This window comes from Takifugu rubripes, chromosome 7, assembly GCF_901000725.2.
Source record: "Takifugu rubripes chromosome 7, fTakRub1.2, whole genome shotgun sequence".
NCBI lineage: Eukaryota > Metazoa > Chordata > Actinopteri > Tetraodontiformes > Tetraodontidae > Takifugu > Takifugu rubripes.
The window spans coordinates 11556181-11578901 of NC_042291.1; the positions used below are offsets into that span (position 1 = coordinate 11556181).

The window sequence follows — 22721 nt, forward strand, 5'->3', positions numbered from 1 at the left end:
CAAGGCTTCATTAGTCATTAGCCAAGGTCGCCTGTTATTAGCTAAGTAGCTGGTGTGTTGTAATGAGATCACTGAAATGGCAACCAGTCAGTCTCCAGAGGTTGTGACAGTGGGATTATTTTAACTACATGGTAATGACAACATGGTGATATTTTAGTCTCGTCTTCTGTAATCCTTACAACATAATTATTAAGACCAATCCTGTGAATATAATCCACATCAGTTCAATCTAGATACAGTAGTAGCTCACCTTTAATTTACAATGCTTATTTGATGTTAAAACATAATTTTTATTTTATTTTTTTGTTATATCAATCATTTTCTTCATTTCAAACATTTTATCCCTAAGATGTTGTATTATTGCTCATAGCTGAGTGCATTTTTAGATATATAATTCCAGTTTCCTGCAACTATCAACTCGCCGCGCCTCGACTCAACATGGTACGATTCAGAGGCTTTTCCACTAGGGGGACCCGGGGCTGAGTTGGTACTCAGCTGGGGTTCCAAGCATGTAGCTGCTATTATGTTAATGAAGTCTGTTAATGCCCTGACTGGCCAGGGGATTGATGTTGCTGACAAGTCATGAGAGCAATGTACGAAACAGATATTGATTGGTTTTAACAACAACTGCAGACATGCTAATGGCGTGGTCAGAGTTTCGGACTGCCTTGTTATGAAGAACCCACCTGCATTGCAGAGGTACAAAGGTGTAATGGAAAATCAAAGCAACCGTATCCACGTCGAGTCGAACCGTGTAGAGATGATACTGTGTAGTGGAAAAATATATTGGCTATAAAGATTACGGTACCTTAAAGACACTTGAACACTCTCTTGTGCATTTACTTCTCTACTCTCTTAGAATATGATGCCCAGTTAGCCCCAGGAAGATCTCCCGAGTCAGACATGGCATCGTCTTCCTACTTGGAACCCAACCACAATCACTCAGCAGCCAGTGGTTGTGGGGTTAAATCCCGTTCTGGGATGCCCAGCAACACTGGTGTTGGTACTGGTGGCTCTGCCGGAGGCCTTGAACGACCCCCGGGCTCCATGGATCGGGTTCTGAAAATCTTCCATTACTTTGAAACAAATAATGAGCCCTGCAACTGGGCCAGTAATATCAGGCATGGGGATGGCACAGATGTCAGGGTAAGACAGAGAAGCATTTTACATGCTACATTTGCAATATTGTCATGATTAGTGTTGATATTAACTATTCTCCTTCCTTGTGTTGTAACAGGGTGTTATCCAGAAGATAGCAGAGATCCACAAATTGCGCTGCGTGTCTTCTCTGGGCCTCCGCCTCACCCATCTCCACTCTGATGCACTCCATTGGTTACACCCCGATTTAGGTGTTTCCCATATCAGGGAGAAATATGAAAAACAACATCCCCAGGACGAGTGGAGGTAGTGTTCTAATCAGCTGATGTTCTCTGCGGGTTCCACATGTATTTCCCTCTTCCTTCAAAAGCTTGAGCGTCACAGCATCTAACGTCACATTTTGTATACAGGGTATACACATTCTGTATACAGAACTCGACCTCAAAGATGAGCTGATTAAATTTTGAAAGATCGAGGCCATGGTGGCCTCACACATTCAATGCATTCGAGTCAGAATCTGAACTGTTTAAGGCTTTTAAATCCAAGCTGGTTACATCATCGAGGATACTATAATGCACTTGACGTTGTTAACATCTTGCCTTACATTCAAATGCATAGTTAATGGGTTATGTTTGTCATCCTTTATTATCACTGTCCATTATTCCAGACTGCAAACGCTGTTTACACACATCAGCTGCAGCACATTTTCCAAGCTGCTGTTTTCCAGTTGTGTCTTGAAGGGCAGCAGAATCGCAAACCCACAGGAGCTTCTTTCAGTTCTGCCAGGCTATTGTTAGAACAATCCGAAAGTAGCCTGGGGATGCGTTAACTCGGCTGCACTCTCACTGTCTCGTGCCCCCCCCCTCCTTTTTATCTTGCCCGCTTGCATTCCCTCGTTTCGCTTTGATCTCTTTCTCCTTCGTGCAGAGTTCTTTCTTCTCTCTTTTATTTTGTTCATTCATTATACAGAGGGATGTTTTATTCATTTTTCTTGGTGACATTAATTAACTGCAGCCCTGTATTATTACAGCAGCTTGGTGCTCACCGCTCCTGTTCCGACCCATTTCTGCTGCTGTGCCTCAGTCATAACTTAATACAGTATGAAATTATAAACATGTGGGCATTTCTTTGTTGCAGTTAATTGTCAATTGTAACAGCAGGAATTCCATTATGGATTTTATACAACATTGGTTTTTAATACCATTGCTTTTTGAGCCAAAATGTTTCTCTCCCTTTCTCAGGTATGAGTTACGGATACGGTATCTTCCTAAAGGTTACCTCAGCCACTTTTCTGAAGACAAACCCTCTCTCAACTACCTCTATCATCAGGTGAGGCATGAAGAAGGGATTTTATGTTTTTGTGCACGTTTTATTTTCTTTAAAGCAACTTTATAGTCTAATTATTATTCTTTTCCAGGTCAAGAGCGACTACATGCAACATATAGCTGATCAGGTGGATCAAGATGTTGCCTTGAAACTGGGTTGTTTGGAAATTAGGTGAGAGAAACACATATGCATACGCACACTCACACTCACACACACAACGTTTGTGTTTTATCACACTGTGTTGCATCGCATTACAATTCAAACAGTATATAAATTATTCTCCCCTCCATCTGTTTAGGCGGTTCTTCAGAGAAATGCCAGGAAATGCCCTGGATAAAAAGTCCAATTATGAATTATTAGAGTAAGAATTTTGTTATTTACTACTGCTACTACGGCTGCTAATACAACTGCAAGAAATATGTCTTAATGTATACACTTCATGCAAAATCCACAGGAAAGATGTTGGTCTGAGAAGGTTCTTCCCCAGAAGCCTGTTGGAGTCCCTCAAGGTAAGCCTGAAACATCAGCAAGATGGTCACTATAATGAATCTCCCATGTAAGGTCATACAGCACAAGTGACACTGATCTTTCTCATCAAAGATTTAACCTCCAATGATATAACTTTTTTCTCTTTCCCTCTCATATCTGCCAGGCGAAGACTCTTCGAAAGCAGATCCAGCAGACTTTCAAGCAGTTTGCTAACCTCAATGATGAGCAGAGCATCCACAAGTTCTTTGAAATAGTCTCGCCCATCTACCGCTTCGATAAAGAGTGCTTCAAATGTGCTTTGGGGGTAGGCTAACAATCATTTTAACTGAAATGTCTTCTACATTGTCCATTTATTTAAATTATCGCCAAGTCAATAAATTGATTTGCATTACAATAATAATTCTTACTATAACATTCATATACTGTCATCACAGAAAAGCTTTCTGGTAAATAATGCATGTATTTCTCTGTACTGAAGAGCATTTAAAATTATAATGGCTTTGGACTCTTCAGATGACAGTGACAGTGTTGTTGTTAGTAAAAAAAAAAAAAAAAAAAAAAAAAGCTTATTTGACCAGTTATGGCATGTTTTCATATACTCTCTTCACATTCTGTCTCTGTCTGTAGTCTAGTTGGATAATATCGGTTGAGTTAGCTATTGGGCCAGAAGAAGGAATCAGCTACCTCACAGATAAAGGTTCGACGGTGAGTAATGCTCATATATAACCTCATATATAAAACACTCCTCTTAATCATGTTGGCTCTTAATTACAATGCTGAAGGTGAATTGGCCATACTGCCCTCTGCTGGCGTGCCTTTCAGGTGGCGTTTTAAAATAGCCATATGCATGGTAATCAGGTGATGTTATTTCATTATATGCACAGTTGCTCACCACAGTGACAAATGAGACTGCAGACTGCGCATATGGTACGTCACTGTGTAAATTGAGTTATTTCATTTAAACTTAACAAGGACAAATTACCCGTCAAGCCCACAATCTTTTATTTTAATATGTTAATATTGCATGCAAATTAAATTAATCAGAGCTTCTGTTGCTCATAAACAGCAACAGTGTTGTCACTCCTGGATAGCAGCCATAGAAATTCTACTTCCTCTATTTACTACTTTCTTTTTAATCATTTTTAGTAAAGGACTTCTCCACTCACCTACAGGGCTCATGTGTGTTTTTATAATATGCAAACTTTTTTATTTTTGACTATCTGTTTTTGTTTCTGCAGCCAACACACTTGGCTAACTTCAACCAGGTTCAATCAATTCAGTATTCTCCTTTGGAAGAGAAGGACAGGAAAGGCATGCTACAGCTCAACGTAGCAGGAGCTCCTGAGGTAAAAGCACACACCCATACACCTCGAACCATTCTCTGGCTGTGAAAGAGATGTCTTCCATTCTACAAATAAACAAACTATTTTAATCCTCACCACCATCGTTCATTTACATCCACAGTTTATAACACGGTTAGAAATGTACGTTTTTGTGACACTTATGGATGTGGTAAATGTGAACGTGTCTCCTCTTTAGTGTTTTTTAGTAGACGTGTGGTTAAGCTGGACTTACTGTAGAAAAGTCGTCAGTGGAAGGATGTGTGTGTGCATATGTGTGTTGGTCAAAGACACCCATAATAAAGCCCGCATTGTGTCGCGATGAAGCAATGCACTGTCCTTCTCTCTGGTACTAATCTGTATGTGTGTGCATAGCCCCTCACAGTCACGACGGCATCACTGACCACAGCAGAAAACATGGCTGACTTGATTGACGGTTACTGTAGGCTTGTCTCTTCATCTCCTCACTCCTTCATTGTCAGAGTTCATAAAGGTAGGCTGCACAGCTACTTTTAGAGTAATAATATTAATATGTATTAACCCACTGTTAGTTTGTAGAAAATATTTAACCTTTCCTTGGGTTGAGTTTGACCCAGGAAAATCTGCTTGTTTCCTTTATTGAAGATAACTATAAACCTGTAATGGAGTTATTTATTTTCATTGATTGCAAAGAGTATATTAAACAGACTTTTGAGTAAGGACAAAAGTTGCACTGTTAACTATAGTTTCAGTTTCGTGACTGACATCGTTATTGTTGCTGTATCTCTGCAGATGGGGACAGAGCTTTGCCCTCTATTCCAAAGTAAGTCTGTGGCTCTCTGCTATTTTTCATTTGTGTTTTATGCCGAAATAAGACTTTCAGGAGGTTTGGTGCCACTTGAGCCGGTGTTGTTCTATGATTTACTTAAGTTTAGCATTGCAAAACAGCGCGAGTGGAGCTCTAGTAATAAATGAAAATTAATCAGCATTGTTGCTATGATGAAAACATATTTCAGGATTTTTATAATCTATAGCTCAATTCATTTTCACCTTGAACTTTAACTTCAGGCTAAAAATTTACAAAAATGTTCCATCTTCAGAGTTTCAAATCACGAAAGGCGGATGGAGAAACGGATGGATGGAGTCAGGAGTCGAGCAGTTTGTGTCTCAGGTAAAAATTTCCCTTTCTCCTCGGATGATGGTCTGCGTTGGAGCCTCCTTTTCTGCTGCTTTAAATGTCATGACCATTCATGACTTTCAGTGCTGAGAGCTAAATATGGCTTCACAGATGTGTTATTCCCCCCTTATAAAGCTTCATCTGTGTGCAGTGAAGAGTCCTTGTCTTTCCAGATGTCACAATGGAGGGTCTTAGTCACTGTCATTCCCTGTCTACTGACCTCTGACTAACTGGCACTCACGCAGAATTAAACAAGCGTTTTCTGGAATCTAACATCATAGATCAGTACCTTTAGCGTTATTTTTCACATAACTCAACATTAACATGTCTTTCCTTTCCTTTCCCAATCTGTGCCTGTAAACGGCTGCTGCAGGTCATACTAGTGGCGATGGTAAATAACAATCTTTTCTATTATTTAACAGGAGAAATCCCAATCTGTGTCCACATTTATCAAGCAAAACTGCGTGTGACTTTTGTTTCTTTGAATCTGCACGTTGCTGTTTGGGTTTTATCCATGACTCAACCTGTTTTTCTGTGGAAAGAATCAATTTTCCACCCCTCCCCTTTCCGTTCATGTATCTGTGTCCATCCCCTCGTCTGCTACACACTTCTGTGTTACATTCCTCATGTGCTACAGCATTTTACTGCATTAGCATTTACGTATTTTGCATGTTTGGAATTGGTTATGGTCACAACTTTTGGGAACGGTATGCTGTAACTGCTGTTTTGCTGTAATATTTTGTATTTACATCTTATTTTGTAAGAAGGTGCCTTTTTAGGTTGCGTGCAGAATCGTAGTTAATCAATAGTTGTGGGGTTTTGTTTGTGCAAAATCTTAGGATTATGGAGCTCAGCGTGCACTAGTAGATAGGTTTTAGACGTATATTTGTAAATGATCTTCAACAGATATTGTGCATTGCCAGGAGAGATCATCTTTTATCGCCCCCTTTTTTTTCTTCAGAAACTGACGACTATGCTGAAATCATAGATGAGGAGGACACGTATACCATGCCATCAAGTAAGCATTGATATCCTAATTAATGTCTGCAGCTAATGTGACTAGTCTCGTGTGTGTGTGTGTGTGCTCGCGCGCATTTACTGTTATATTACATAACATTTGTGTTTTTCTTTGTCTATTCTTTTTTTGTTGACGTATTTATCTACTTATCTTCATCTTCTTCTCATCATTTGGCGTCTAATTCTGCCCCAAACCAGATTCGCTTTAAAAAAAATAATGCTACTAGTGTGTCTTTTTGTTGATTTGTTTTGTTAATATCATACTGAAATATTCAGATTTTGACATGGTGAAATGATCAAACGGTTTATATGTAATCATCTACGCCAATCATAGTTTTAAAAAAAGCTAAAATCACATCTGAAGTATGATTTTTAGTAAAATGACGGCTTACTGTGTGTGTGTGTCTCTGTGTGTTTGAATACAATCTTTTTTTTTTCTTAGTCTTTAAATAAAAGGGGAAACCACACTAATCTGTGGAGTGACCTGTCATAAGATTTAACGAACAACTTCCCTTTTCTGTGAAGAACTTACAAGATACTATAAAACCTGAAATGACACTCTGGTGCTGCTGTTGTTGCTGATAAAAAAAATATCTGTCTCCTTGAGAACTGCTATATTCACATTAAAATAAAAGAATCATCCTGCTCGGAGGCAACAGTTGAAGGTGACGGGAATGGATGATGTATTAATGGGAAATAAAGGCCAGGCGTCTTGATAATGTTCAAAGTTACTGATAAAGTCACTAATGAGCTTGCCTCAAAACATTATTAGCATTTATATTTTTAATTTTTGCTTTTTAATACACAACTGCAAAAGGAGGGATGGGTAAACGTTGACACAATCTGCTTTCTTCCAAATTGCAATTGTGGTGATTTAATGGCATTATAACTGAAGATTCTCTGTACTCACAGCTAGTTATTTCTGTCTCCTATCACTAACTCGTTTTCCCAGAATACTATGGACTAGATCAAGGTAATAATTGGAATGTACCATGATTCTGAATGTATTGTGATGGCACTTTACTTTGGTGGTTGCTGTGACCCTTCTTTTATGTTTGCTTGCAACAGTTAAATGAAAACCAAAAATTGGCATCTGTTTCCCATTGGTTTGATCCCCCTGTGTTGACGTGTGATGTGCTGTCATTTTGGGAGTTGAAGCTTCCAGAGATCCATTTTTGTACTTTAAAAGTTTAAAGCACAGTGTTTGCTCTAATGTCTAGAGTTCTACATTTACAAAGGTCAGGAACCCGTGACTGTAGGCCTGCAGGAGGGAAGAGGTTTATATGACAGACGTACACAGATTTTGACTTTTCATAACTCTTGTTGTTTTTCTAAATACAACGCTGACTCAGAACTTTAGATGTGCCATTGTGAACTGTATTGATATGCTGGTTACATGGCAGTATCATGCCTGTCGGGAAAGCAAACCATAAGCCTCAACAGTCAACATTGCACAGACGAAAGAAAATGATAACATTCTAGATTGGCCTTTAGATTTACGCCATAGTCCTATTGACTACTGTATATACATATTAAATATGATTTAATGTACAAATTTCATGCATTTAATCTTTCTGGATCCTGTTCCTCTGTGTCATTTGGCCTGTTTGGCTTTGGTCTGCCAATGCTGTTGTTGCATGTTGTTGACGTCAAGCGACACTAATTCCTATCAAAACTAAGCTTGTCAGAGCAGGTAGGTGGTATGTAGGTTCTGTTAATCAAGATTTTAGAAATGGAAGATTAAATATATTGTCTGGTTTCCATTACTGGATCTATTTTAAATAGGACCTATGTCACACTGCTGTGTAATTTCTTCATTATCAGTTTTAACTGTTGATTATTCACTCAGATTAGAGTCAGATTTGATCCCTGTGTGCTGTAATGCACTCTGACAAGTTTAGTAAATGCAATCCTGACAATAAAGAAATATGTGTTTGTTTAATCCAGATGTGTCTTCTGTTTGTTCCTGTGTCTGTCTGCCTGTGTCCATGTCTCTGTTTATTTCTAGCACGGGATTATGAGATTCAGCGGGATTGTATTGAGTTGGGACGCTGCATAGGCGAGGGCCAGTTTGGAGATGTCCACCAAGGACTCTACATCAGCCCGGTATGTAAAGTACCGTAGGTCCACACACAGAAATTACTGCAGACCATATACAGGGTTTGCCATCAGTAATACTTAAACACAGTCCCAATGATGGTTTATCTGTGTGCAAGGTCACTAATTCATTACACTGTGACTGTTTTTCATTTTATTTTATGGTAGGAGAATCCAGCCTTGTCTGTTGCTGTGAAGACGTGTAAAAACTCAACGTCGGACAGCGTAAGGGAAAAGTTTCTACAAGAAGCATGTAAGTTTTTAAAGTCTCGGCATTGACTTTTGTTCACACTGTTGACCTCTGACCTCCGTGATTCCTTTCCTTGCAGTGACCATGCGTCAGTTTGATCATCCCCACATTGTGAAGCTAATGGGAGTCATCACAGAGAATCCAGTCTGGATCATCATGGAGCTCTGCACACTCGGAGAGGTGAGATGAGCATTACAGGACAGTAACCACTGCTTCCGTACATTGTATTTGTCTACAGAACCTCTTTCATTTTCTTTAATTGTTTAAAAATGATGCATTATAGTTTAGATATTTTATAGAACATGATTTGATTAAGTCTGAGGAAAATATTCAGCTGTTTCTGTTGAGTGACGTCATGAGCGTAGCACATTAAACTCACTACTGTCTTATGTGGGTCACAATGTAGCTGCCTGCTGAAATTAGTAGCTGTTACGGCACATTTCTCTGCTAATACATTCATTGTGTGACATTACTATCACTGTTAGACATTTTTCTTTGTCAGTTTGCCAATTTCACTTGTATGCCCATATTTCCTCTGGCTTTTTTCTTCCTCCTCTGATTTTCATGGTCCAAATTGTTGTTTTCCCATCTGCCTAACAGCTCATTCCTCTGCTTGTTCCCACAGTTACGGTCATTTCTCCAAGTGAGAAAGTACAGTCTCGACTTGGCCACTCTCATCTTGTATTCATACCAACTGAGCACAGCACTGGCATATTTGGAGAGCAAGCGCTTTGTGCACAGGTACAAATGGATAGTTCAGAAACTGTGTTTTAGGAGCTGTATATGGAATAAATATATTATTATTTTGTCTTACAAACAGAAAATAGAGGCAAATAATTACATTTATTGTCACGTTTTCTCCTTAAGTAATAAAGCTTAACTATTACCTTAAATGCCAAGTTTATGAAAAAATTCACTAAATCCAATGTCTCACTGGTTTGATGTATTTCTATAGAGACATTGCAGCACGGAATGTGTTGGTGTCAACAGTTGACTGTGTGAAACTGGGTGACTTTGGTTTGTCACGGTACATGGAAGACAGCTCTTATTACAAAGGTAATTATCGTAACTTCATGCTTCTGGGTTGCTTCCAGTCCCATCTAAGCAGTTTATCTTCAGTTTTCTTTTCATGAGGGAAGGGTCGTGAACACAATTCTTCTGATTGATCTTGTTTTAGCATCGAAGGGAAAGCTTCCAATTAAATGGATGGCTCCCGAGTCCATCAACTTTCGACGATTTACCACAGCCAGTGATGTTTGGATGTTTGGTGAGACTGAGATGCATGTCTTCACTCATGTACCTGTTTGTTCCAGTTTCATGTGAAAGCATATCTTTTGCCCTTTTCTCCAGGTGTCTGCATGTGGGAGATCCTAATGTTTGGTATCAAGCCTTTCCAGGGCGTAAAGAACAACGATGTCATTGGCAGGATAGAGAATGGCGAGCGTCTTGCTATGCCCCCTCAGTGTCCTCCTACTCTCTACAGCTTGATGACAAAGTGTTGGTCATACGATCCCAGCAAGAGGCCCCGATTCACCGAACTAAAAACACAACTGAGGTATTGATGATGAGTATGACACGTTCCTGACTATGAGTTAAAATGGGTCTCAGTGTGACACCTCATGTGAAGTGCAGGTACCCCATATCTATTGATTATTTATGTGTATGGTGTTCCACAGCTGTAAATGGAAGCTAGGTTTAAACATATCTTTGCATTTATCTTTTGCCTGTGTCTGTGTGCTCATAAAAATGTAACGAAACATTTTAGAAAAATTACATTGTACAATATCCCATAATTCATCATCATCTTTCCATAACTTGACGTGCTGATTCATTTCTAAAATCCAACTCTTTCAAGAGCACTGTTGCGATATTTATTTAGCAGTGGTCATTTAGATAAAGAAATTTCCAAGAGTGTTTTCTCACATATTCCACCAGGTGTCGCTGATAGCCTGTTCAATAATTGAAGCACACACGTCACCACAGTTAAATGTCCTTTTCGTGTTCGAAGAATTACAATTTTTAGTGTTGGTAGCCAACAGTAATTCATCATCCTTAATGATGAAGAAAGACATGGTTAAAGGAATTTAATTTGAAACATAACATCTGTCAGGGTTGTTTAAAACAACTGTTTATTTAAGTAGATATCCTTCCAAGGTCCAGACACAATGATGAATGCACATGACAAGTTTCAGTTTCAGAAGACAATACCCTCTGATTTAACCTCTTAATGTTGCTGGTCGATGCAAGGTGCGCTAGCATTAAGACAAAACATTAATGTCCAAATATTTTGGAGATTGCACATCCTGTTTGGACTGTTGACATCATGCCGTCAGTATAATAATATTCAGCTGGACATGTTTGCCTAATAATAGAGGTGTATCAGTGCACATTTTAATGGCACAGCAGGGGGCCGTTATTCTTTCCCCTTAGTATTCATAGTTTTACTTTCACACAAAAAAACCCACACGAAATTCCTGTGGTTTTATGTTTGATTTCAAGGTTAAATTCCTTCATAAAATATCATACAGTTTTCTTAAGGTCAGTTTTTCTCCCCTCTTACTTCTCTGAGCTCTCCATCTTTTCATTATCCTCCTGATCTCTGCTCATTAGTCTGACACATGTGCAACATGTTTGCAGGTCTGTTTTACTGGTCCGAAAACCAGCTGTGCACTAATTTGAAAACCTACAGAACATTTGTTTTAATTGGCATTGCTATGCTGGTTTGAAGAAATGGTGAGAAACTGTGTGCCTCAAAATACCGATGTCTTGGAAACCAAGTCAATATTGACAGTGTTATGTGAACTCTGGCTATTATTAGGAGAAAGTCACCGTATAAGGATGCACACTTTGCTGTTTCTTTAGTCTGGCTGACTGTTATTTAATAATATCAGTTAGAGGGTTCTCCTGCCAAATATTCAGCTCTCAGCTACTACTAAATATTTCCTAGATTGTGTGTGTGTTTACACAGTGGGCAGCTGCCAAGACATAGAGCATTCCAAAGAACAGAGAGAGAGAGAGAGAGAGATGGAAACTAGGCAGAATGGAAAAAGTAAACCTATTGCAGGCTGCACGTCTACCTGGGGTGAAGGATATCTGCCTACTCCCTACTGTGGTGTGTAGCTGCAGCGGAGTCCTGCCAGGAGTAGCTGGTCCTTATTTTGGCGTGGTGTTTTGTGGTTATTTGCATGGGTCATTATTAGCATGACTGTGGTAGGTGCCACCACCTGTTAGTATTAATGGCTTCATTATGGTTTCAGAAGATTCTTACTGTACCGGTGCTTTTGGATTAGCCCCATCATAAGGTAAAGTCTTTTCCTACTTCTCATGAGTGAAGGGTTCACGTAATTCTTTGCAGCATTCTTTGAGTAACTATGCAAACATACAGTTTGTATTTTCTCAGAGCAATATTTTGTTAAAATATAGAAGTTTACAATCATCCCTAGAATATTCTATTTTATTCCAGGTGGTGGCATATGTATTAAGGGAATACACGCGGCTTGTTTGCCACTGATGTTTCTGATTCATCCACATTTTCATCATGTTATTTATTAGTATTACTCCGATGCACTTACAGGAGTATTTGTAATCACTTATACAGGTGAACATGCTGTGAAATGTTCACATCTGTAATGTCACAACATAAGTAACAACATAGTTATTAATGATTATAGTCATATTTAATACTTATTTCTCCTCTAATTCAATGTTTCTTTAGTATAAGGCATAACAATCACAAACATCTCAGTTGGTCTTCGTTTTAGAGAAATACATCTTTCATTTATTATTATCATTATCAAAATTTTAGTGTTCCTGTTGGCAAAATTGACACCATTCAAGTGCATTATTATGCCTGTTATGACATCATACATAAATGTTCGACCTGTGAGGTGACAAACATCAGGATATCAGGAGCAGATATTTGGGGTCTTGCTGGTTGGGATACGTGGGGCCACTGTTCCATCATATATTGATTCTCGAGAGAGGCCAGTGAGTGTGACAGGTGTGACAGGACACACACACACAGCAGGAGATGGCTGAAGAGGGGGTGATGATGTTGCTATAAATACAGCAGTAGCTCTTAACCTCACTGAAGAAAGGAGGGCGTAAACAGTGTGTAGCAAAGTGGGGAGTTGGCATGTTGGAGTTGTGGAGTCATCACTCCTCTGCCACAGCAGCTCCTTTTTCCTCTGGGAATTTGGTTTAGCAGGCATTTTCCCAGGGAACAGGTCAGTAAGAGACATTTGTGTGGTTACTGTGGCTAAACACAGACAGTTGTTGTTTTCCCTGATAGATCTTGAAATAATATTATTTAGTTTTTAAGGTTATTTTTTAAGAATTTGTATGCAACAGCCTTGGGGATTCACATTTTTGCTCTGACGTGGGTGTTGCATTACATTTAAATGTATTTTTCAACACTATTTCTGAAACTGTGCATTGCCATTGAATCTATTTTCTGTGTTTTCAGCACAATATTGGAAGAGGAGAAGCTTCAGCAGAAGGAGAGGAACAGGATGGAAATGAGGAGACAAGTCACTGTGTCGTGGGACTCCGGGGGTTCTGACGAAGCACCCCCAAAAGTAAGGGGCTTCAACCCTACCTGTATTTGTCTCTGGCTGTTGTTTTTAGAGCATAATAGATTGATAATCTTCCCTTTATGTTCTGTATAGAAGGACTGCAGGATTTCTGATAGGTTTTCAATATTCAGTCATACAACTCTTTGAATCATGATTGATTAATGAATAAAATCGAGCAATTTTATTATTAATTTTATTAATAAATAGATGAGCAGACTAGTTCATTATAATATTAATATAGACACAAAGGGGAGATTTATTGGGTTCTGCATATACAGAGTGATGATGTGTGATGATAACCAGTTACTTAATGAATGTGTGACTTTATTTCACTCATTTTAATGTAAGCCTTCTCTGCTGTACCTGACATGGATGCAATGTATAATAGAAACTGCATGGCTACTTCATCATGTGTTCCATCCAAAGTCTCATTTCTCTCATGAACAAGGGTGACACATCCGACAGAAGAAACTGAACATCATTTTGATCAGGAAACTCCTCAGAGCCCCACATGCACTTTCCACTGTACTTGAAGCTGCCGTTTTAAAACTTTTCTAATGTGGTTTAGGAGTACGTATGATACTTTTCTAATACCGGTATTCATTAAATCCAGGTCTCTGTGCTTCCACTCAGGTGTTTCTCCCCTAATGTCAAACAGGCCCTGGATCATTAGAATCTGTAGTTTTTCTCTTAAAGACATCGTTGTAAAGCATATAACAGCACATTTTTTGTGTGTAAAGGAGGTAGATTTCTTTCATAATAAGCTCTTTTCTGACCCTCCTCCTACTCCATCACCATCTAAGACCATCCCACCCCATAACCCTGTTGCTCCAGCTGCTTCCCCCTCACCGACTCCCCCACGCCCCTGCTGTTAGCATCTGTTAACTGCCTCTTTTGTTTACAACTAAAGCCATATGTTTAAAGCAGTAGCCCATACGTTTCAGGATTTTGCTTTCATAGACCTTTATAGCCATAGTTTTTCCAGATAAAATCTTTAAATTGGTTAAAGGGATTATATTCCTTATCTCTAATCTACTCCCCACCTTTGCATGGCGGCCACATCTTAGATTGTTCAATAAATCTGTCCCCCATACAGCTGTAGAGTTGTTATCCAAGTGTGTCAGTAAGATCCAACCATCCAGTTGAATTTGATTAACATTGAGCATTTATTATCAACATGGTCTAATTGATCATTTTGACATCCAATTCATCATCTGTAGACACTTTGATCAGTCACATTATGGCTTTTGTTTCAGCCCTGTCGACTCCAATCTGCTTTATACCATCCCCGTCTCACTCACTTGTCAACTGTGTGTTTGTCCTTCATGCTACCTTCTTTATTTCCATTTCTCCCTCCTCCTACTACCTCTTTGTTCTTCTGTTTGCAGCCCTGCCGCCGTCCCTCCTTGCAGCCCAGTCTGGATTGTCTGTTTGCTCCTTCTCCTCACCACCTCTGCCATCCAAACCAGCAGTTTACTTCACAGTTTTCTCTATGCCTTGGAAACTCTCATTCTTCATCTGACTGTACCTTCTCTCACAAGCCCTCTCCTTCACTGTGCTTATCATCGCTCCCTCATCAGTCTTTTTCTTGCCCTGATCTTAAGCCTCGGTCACCTCCCTTTGAAACCACATCTAACAACAGCCACTCTTCCTCCCAGTACAACACCAGTTTGAAGTTTGAATCTAAAGCTCACCCCAGCCTGACTAAAGTGCTCCCTGCTAGCCTCTCTTCTCCACTTTACGCCAGTTCAGACAGCCAGTCCAATAGCAGCTGCTTTAACAAGACAAATGCCCTCACTAACAACCACCCCCCGTGTCCATCCCATCCAAAGTCAAACAGCTCTCGCTCCCGTTCTTGTCGCTTCACGCTCTATTCCCAGCCTAGTCCTAACCCTAACTCTCTGCACTGGAGCATGTCAAATGGTTGTCCTCAAACCTTCCAAGATGTCCAGCACAAGTCAAATTCTGGTGTTCAAACGCTGCTGTTGCCCAGATGTCACACTGGCTTTCAGACTAATCCCACTACCCCATTACAGTCTGACTCTGACCCGCAGAACAGGCGTCCTGCCATGCTGTCTTGTGACAGGCTTGGTCCCTCCTCAGCTTCCTGTCTACCACCCCCAGAGAGATTATTAGCAGCCCCCTCTACCTGTACTCTGTCTTACACCAACAGTGCACACAGTTCATTGCAAAGCCTCACCATAACCCCCCACCCACATCATCTTCCCTGCTTTGAAGGACCCATGACTAAATCTTTAAAGGCAGGTGCTTTAAATTTAAAACCTTTTTTTAAATCAAAAAGTTGTAACATTGATATCAATTTTACGCTGAATATAATTGAATAAAATCTCATTTTTAAACTTAATGATATTCCATCATCATTCCACAATAGAGATGCAACAAATCACAAGGCTATTACGGGGGGGGGGGGGGACAATTGTCTGCTGCAAAATTAATTTGGGAATTTGCTCTTTCAAAGATGATATAATGTTGCAACATTTTGTGATCATGTTTTCAATCGTGTATAATACTAATCCAGTCTTTAAATCCATTTTAACTAGTGTTTTTAGTACCGCGGTTGTAATCGCCAGTCAACGCAGAGTGAATGAGCCCATTTATGGTTTGGTTGGTGGCCTGTTTTATTTGTGTTGGACCTGCCGTCCTCTGTCATGACCGACCGCAGATCAGGCATTGTGTTGATTTGACCTCGGATTATTGCATCCTATTTATGGTCCTCTTGGCATGCCTGTCATAAACCTCCATTCCACTAACCATCTGACAGTACACTTAATGTACTAAAAACCCCAAAACAAACAGCCACAAGCTTTCAATTGCTTTATTTCTAGTAGAAGGACTTAACAGTGTCTTTGCTTCATAACAAATTAAACATGGTGCTGTTTGTCTACATTCTATGAAGCATTTGAGAATATGCCAAGTGAAGGATGGTGGCTATTAATATGTGAAGGGTGAGCTAAACTAAAATATGTGTCTGCACATAAGCTTGTTTATGCAGGACAGCCGCTGGGTCACCTTGATCTCTCTGTTGGGTGCTGCTGTCTTCTGGAACACGTGGGGCTTGATTTTGATAGGCGACTATCTCGAAGGAATTCATGTTTATATAACCGGATTACGGTCTGAAATAGTCCTGTTCGATGTTCCTGAATTGTTGGTAACATATAGCCTTGCTTTTCCTGGCAATAGTTATACCAGCCAATAATGTGGAAAGTACAGTAGACTTTGTGGGAAAAGACAGTATTTTTATACCGTCATCTTCATGATTACTCAGTAGTGACCTAAAAATGATCAGTCCTCTTAAACCTTATATCATTCCAATACAATTCTGCTAATTAAATCTGAAAAATCAGCCCACATTGTACAAATTGTGCAAATACCTTTACATTGATTTTCATCAATTTCAAAGGCAGTGATGAGCACTTTTCACCCATTTTATTTTAACATTTTCAGAGTTTATTCTCTTGGGGTTTTCACTGAGTTTATATTTGTTATATCTATATCTGCAGTCTTCCAGTTAGATAGACAAATACAAGCAGGCAGAGGTCTGACACAGCTGAGCACGAGGTCGGATCACTGACCTTCATCACTGCATGTAATCTAACAAGGTTTTAACACCAAAAACAAATTCCTGAACTAGTCTGTTGTCATTGTATTGGAATTTATGCTTTGAGTGTGTTTATGAACACCTAGCTTTTGAAGACTTAACTTTAGCTGACATTAGTGGACCTTAATCACTTGACCCTGCGTGTGTGTCCATGATATTATTTATTTATTTGAATCTCAGACCTTTAGCTTCACTTTGTGCCAGTATTTTGTCGTGTCTGCTGGGTTTTGTTTGTTTGCTTTACTTTTTCTTTCTCTGTCTCCCTACTGCTCTTCTTTTCTTTATTTTTCCCACCTTGTGTGTCTTTGTGTCTGCATTGCCACCGAAGATGTGGTCCAGAGAAAGCTACTGTGAGAGGCTGTGGAAGGTAGAGGTTACAACTCTGTAATGCTAAAAATGAACTCTGTGTCAGAAGATTTCATCATGAAGGAAAAAACTCTGCCAAAGAGGGGAAAACGTTCATCTTTCAGTAGTTTCATCCCAACAAATCACCTGAAATCAAGAAAAGAAACAAAACTATGGCTTCACCAAAGACTTCTTTAAGCTACTGTTGCTTCAGTGTGTGGATGATTCATATTTTGTATTGATTTTTATACTGGTCGGAAAATATTTCCCCCCTAATTTTCATAAAAGCGTAAAAGAAATGTCTTTGTTGAACACAAGCAACCATAACACACCTGCACCCAACTGCAACCCATGACAGCTCATGACTTTAACATTAACAGAATGACATCATAATATCTCACGAGTATTAATGCAAACGTTCAACTAACGGTTTGGTGGACTTGCAGCCCAGTGGGTGTTCCTTGTTTTGATTGACAGCTAACCTGGCCACACAAACAGCATCTGGAGGTTTGTGTGCTGAATGTGTGAATGACCCATATCTTGTTCTTCAGTATGAGGACAAAGACTTATAAGTGTGATAATTGTTTTTCTCTCTGTCTGTCTTACTCTCTCTCTTTCTCTCTTTCTCTCTTTCCCCTTCCTTCACTCTTTAGCCCAGTAGGCCAGGGTATCCAAGTCCTCGTTCCAGTGAAGGTTTTTACCCCAGCTCCCAACATCCTGGACACTATCAGGTATAGAGAAAAATTTCTGTCAGACATACAAGCATGAAGCAGTCAGTCATGAAATAGCGACTGATAAGTGTGTGTTCCTCTCTTCTGCTCTTTTGGCTCAGATGGCAGGATACCCCGGGCCTCACACTCTCCCCTCAGTGCCCAGCGCCCTGTACCCTCCACAGCCAACGATGGTGGACACACACCATGCTCACACACACCCCCGCCACCATGTCCATGCACACTCGCATGCACAGCACCTTCCTCATGAAATGGCACTGTGGGGCCCAGGAATAGAGGTAGGAGGCTTTTTTTCTTTTTTTTTTTTTTTTACATATATTACCCTCTATGACATCATTGGGTTTGAGTGGTGTGAAGACTGTCTGAGAAAAAGGGGTAAAAAGGACCCGCCCACAATTTTATCTTCAAAATATTTAAATGGTGCACATCAAGAGCCATTATTTTAGTGTGTGTATGTTTGTGTCCATCCTTTCAGTTCAGTCTCTCATTTGTTTCTTTTTATTTATGTGTGCATGTGTGTTACTGTTCCTGTCTTTTGTTGCATGTTTGTGTGTATCTGTGTGTAGGACAGGGCAGTAGACATGCAGCAGTGTGTAGGTCAGCAGTGCCTGTTCATGGAAGAACAGCTGATGATGCAACAGCAGCAGATGGAGGAGGACCAGAGGTGGTTGGAACAGGAAGAAAGGCTGCTGGTAACACACACATTGGAAAAAAAAAAAAAAATTACAGTCAGGAACAATACTAACATCAAAGCAGTCAAATTAAGTGAGATCTGTTTGCCATTGTGTCCATTGTGTTTGTATTTACTGTATTTCTATAAAGTAGATTTGCAACAAAGGAAACTTTGTGTGTACTTTGGTGCATGGTGTGTCATGGTTGCTTTTTTGGTGTGTATTAGTATGTCGTGATGTATGCTGGGTATTGTTTTTATTGACAATCCATCACAATTGATTAATATCAGCAACTAACCAGGCTTAGCTGGTTAAAATGTATTTAAACATTAGAGATTTGGAGTGTAAGAGACTGAAAACCTGAACACGTGGGGGGAAATTGTTTATTTTTTATATTATGTCCCCACTTCTGAGAGGAATGCAGTTTTCAGGGACCCTTTTGCCTGAAAGATGGATGGATCCTTATGTCAACGCTGTTTGTAAGAGTTGTTTTTGGTTCTTACTCTTACATTTTACTTTGTCTGTGCCTTTGTCCTGATTGGTGTCCATATACACATGTGCACATATAGATGCGCGTTTTTGAGTTTGTAGGCAGGTGTGGCCTGTGTGAATTCCAGACTAATGATGGGCTGCGAAACTCTGACAACAGAGTCAACACTCCGAGCCACAACCACTGACAGCGCACGGGACTACTGTGTGCGTGCGTGTGGTGTGTTTGCGTGCTTGCTGCCTGGCTGGATTTTATAATAGTCTCACGTCAGGGAGGGGTAAAGAGAGCAGGAATGAAAAAGGAGAAAGGTTTTGGTAAAGAAAGTCCATGTTCTCCTCACTCTGGGTTTGTTGAAAACTGCTCCCTCCCTCTTCCACCTCCTCTTATCCTGCCCCGTCTCCATGAATGAGGGAAATATAAGGGGGCAGGAGGGAGGAAGCAAGCGTTGCATCTGAATTCTTGGCTTTGTTAAACATCTGGCACAGGCAAGGAGAGAATAGACAGAGAGTCATACAAGCAGACAGAACAGGAGAGCAGAATCAGAGGCATCACAGGGATTCCTCAGACAACTGATGAGCTCCACACAATGATGGTTTTCAAGTCCTGCCTCGGGAAACTGGTAGGAAAGGATGCGTGAAAGGAAATAGTCTGTCTTTTGAAGAGTTTTGAAGTGATTGTGGGGATTTTCGATTACTATCTTCATTAATTAATCTGTGACTGGTAGTACTGGACTCTGATCCAGTGGTCATTCTTTACTAAATGACCTGAGGCTTTTTTTTAACCTTTGCACCATTTTAACAGCAAATTGGGTATTTAATTGGTGATGTATGATATAATATTTTCAAATTGTGTTTAGAAACCAGAATCTCGAGGTTCTAGAGGGAGTCTGGACAGAGAAGACGGAGTACTACAACCCCCAGTAAGTTGCTTTGTTTGCTTTTACACTGAAGCCCAGGAGAGATTGTCCAAGCTGTTCTTGACTGAGCCAAATGCTGACCGCCAGAATCATTAGCGTTTCACTCCCACATTATTTTATAGTTATTTTTCTCAATTGTTTTTCAAACTGATAAGAATACTTGATAAAGTCCTGATACGACTCCACATTTCTGTCCCTTTGCTGCTATGGAGAGTTTATTTTCATTAGTGCCGAGGAGATTGATTCAAGGACAGGAAGTGACCTGTTGGGGGGTGGGGTCAGCTATGAGGAGGTCAGTGGATTCCCACAGCATCACTGGGTGTAATTATACATCACCAAAGCACCATTCCTGGGAAAATAGGTTGAATTTCCTCTGGAATATTGGAGCTGCAGTCAAAAGTTTAAGTCTGTCATGGTCAGCTGTAATTATAGTACCTGCGGAGTGGTTTTAAGATCCTCCAGAGAGGTTAAATACATCTATGCATCATGAAGGCAACATCAGTTTGTGTCTCAGCTGTTGGAAAATAAAAGAATTTCCAGTTTCTTTCACAAAATGAGTTGTAGTTGTAGTCTTTTTTATTTTTAAATATGCCATCATATATCTGCAGCAGTTGCCAGATATCTGTCTGTATCATTTCTTTCTCCTCTTGCTCCTCCCAGTTTCATGGCTGCAGCCTGTGGTGGGAAAGTCTCATGCGTGCGCTCGTGTTTGTGTAACATTGTATTTGAGTATTTCTGGGGGTCAGTGGTTGTCACACCACAACTCTCAACTCTCGCACCTCCCATCTCTAGAGACTCCTGACACCATTTCATGTGCATAACTATAAATATGTCTCAAAAAAACACTTTAAATCCATATTTATGGTAACATAAATGATGCTGGTCAAGCGGTTCTTGTGTATGTCATGGGGGAGTGTATGTAGTATGTCTATATGTGGGTTCAGAAAAATGCAACTGGCCTGGCTCTAATTCAGGAAGGAGGGAAGAAGTCCTCAAGAAAATGATAAAACTCAGCCCAATTTTGAGGAAAGAAAAATCAAAGCATGTTTCCTCACTTAAGGTCTTCCAATTTACTGAGTGGTCATCTGTGATAAGATAAGAGCCGATTCCAACCTGATGTGTGAGAGCAGAAGGAGCTTGACGACAGGAAATGACTGCAAACCTTGTGAAGAAAACTGAGCTGCTGTCGTGTAACACTAGAAATAACTTGGCGGTTTCCTTTGCTTAAGAACTCTTTTTATACATTTATATATATTGCTTGGGCAGCTTCTAATTATGTGTACTGCTCTTGAGGTGCTAACCCAGTTTTTTCTCTTTATGTTGTTTGTACAGACAGGAAACCAGCACATATACCAGCCCGTTGGTAAACCAGGTAATAGACACAGTCTGCAATTACAGTCCTACAACTGCTGATGTTTTATTCTCTGCAATAGCAAACTGCAGTACCTACCATCTCTGTGAACAATATATTAAAGTGTCCAGGTGTTTTTTTAACAAACATCAAATCTGTCATTGTGAATATGTCCGACTGAATTTAATACAGCTTCACAGCTGTCTTAAGCATTAGCTTCTGTTGAATCTAAGGTAAATGTATGCTTAATTTCATTTTATTCATTTTTTCCCCCATTTGTATCTTGCAGAACATGTGGCTCCTCCAAAGAAACCCCCTCGACCCAGCGCGCAAAGCAATCTGGCCTGTCAGAATACTGGAGACAGTTATAATGATGGAGTAAAGGTAAGCCCAGACAGAGTTAATAGCAAAAAGTGATCTAATAACCAAAGAAAGCACAACACTATCACAGACAGTGAGACATAAATAGCATTCAGATACATATAAGACCTGCTAAGGATGCATTCGCCAAATATAGGTTGCATGTTCAATGTTTTGAACATTAATATTTTCTTCTTTTCCTTTGGTTACTGCCCTCCCTCCCTCCCTCCTCTCCTCCTCCTCCTCTTCCTCCTGCACCCTGCCTTACTGTTGACCCCTAGCCCTGGCGGGTAAGCAGCACCACGTCTGTGTGTGTTTACGTCTTGTGTGCTAGTTGATCGCTCCTATTTTCATTTGCTTCTTTCTCTTTCATCATTTCTTTCAAGCCAACAAAGCAAAACAACCGCAGATCATTTTATGTCCTTCTGGATCATTTTACTCCAGATTTCTGTCTGATTTCTCCTTGTTTATCTTCCTTCATCGTATAGCAGAATCATTGTTTGTCTTTCTGTGTATACTGTAAGGTTTGAGTAACGTTCTCTAATTTTAGTCTTTTCTGAAAGTGATCAGCAAATTATGAATGTTAATTCGTATACTATGAGAGGCTGTGGTCCTGCTCTGCTGTAATATGACCTGGTTCTTCACTTGTATGATTATTTTTATTGGTTTATTCGGTTTAGTTTTATTCAGTTAATGGGTTGTGTCACTGCCTCCCAGTGGCCATCCGGAGAACTACACGCACCCCTTTTAGGCACCCCTCATTAACTATATATTGCAACATTCTTTCGCTCTCCCTCTCAATCTGTCACTCTCTCTTTAATCTATACCCTTGTTCTTATAAAGTTTTTCCACAGATTTCAGTTAAGCATTCTGTCTTGATCAATTATTGAT

The 22721-nt window shown here is 39.9% G+C and overlaps 1 protein-coding gene across 25 annotated transcripts in view; it reads left to right on the forward strand.

The window, feature by feature from the left end:
- LOC101062908 (focal adhesion kinase 1) overlaps positions 1–22721 on the forward strand; it is a 33853-nt gene that overhangs the window by 8541 nt on the left and 2591 nt on the right. For 2 of the 25 annotated variants that reach the window (XM_029838919.1, XM_029838912.1), the window contains exons 3-33: positions 860–1146; positions 1238–1404; positions 2340–2427; positions 2516–2595; positions 2723–2785; positions 2879–2933; positions 3077–3217; positions 3541–3618; positions 4152–4259; positions 4629–4746; positions 5025–5055; positions 5333–5403; positions 5783–5800; positions 6371–6427; positions 7379–7399; positions 8435–8532; positions 8692–8776; positions 8853–8953; positions 9399–9514; positions 9729–9829; positions 9951–10040; positions 10124–10328; positions 13239–13350; positions 14736–15608; positions 17965–18042; positions 18144–18320; positions 18609–18734; positions 20060–20122; positions 21443–21491; positions 21760–21854; positions 22112–22120. In XM_029838919.1, the coding sequence (XP_029694779.1) occupies positions 904–1146; positions 1238–1404; positions 2340–2427; positions 2516–2595; positions 2723–2785; positions 2879–2933; positions 3077–3217; positions 3541–3618; positions 4152–4259; positions 4629–4746; positions 5025–5055; positions 5333–5403; positions 5783–5800; positions 6371–6427; positions 7379–7399; positions 8435–8532; positions 8692–8776; positions 8853–8953; positions 9399–9514; positions 9729–9829; positions 9951–10040; positions 10124–10328; positions 13239–13350; positions 14736–15608; positions 17965–18042; positions 18144–18320; positions 18609–18734; positions 20060–20122; positions 21443–21491; positions 21760–21854; positions 22112–22120 (3717 nt within the window). In that variant the 5' untranslated portion in view covers positions 860–903. Of the gene's footprint in view, positions 1–859; positions 1147–1237; positions 1405–2339; positions 2428–2515; positions 2596–2722; positions 2786–2878; positions 2934–3076; positions 3218–3540; positions 3619–4151; positions 4260–4628; positions 4747–5024; positions 5056–5332; positions 5404–5782; positions 5801–6024; positions 6117–6370; positions 6428–7378; positions 7400–8434; positions 8533–8691; positions 8777–8852; positions 8954–9398; positions 9515–9728; positions 9830–9950; positions 10041–10123; positions 10329–13238; positions 13351–14735; positions 15609–17294; positions 17334–17964; positions 18043–18143; positions 18321–18608; positions 18735–20059; positions 20123–21438; positions 21492–21759; positions 21855–22111; positions 22121–22721 lie in introns of those variants that run through there. The other 23 variants (XR_003888966.1, XM_029838913.1, XM_029838922.1 and 20 more) reach the window with 23 other exon arrangements.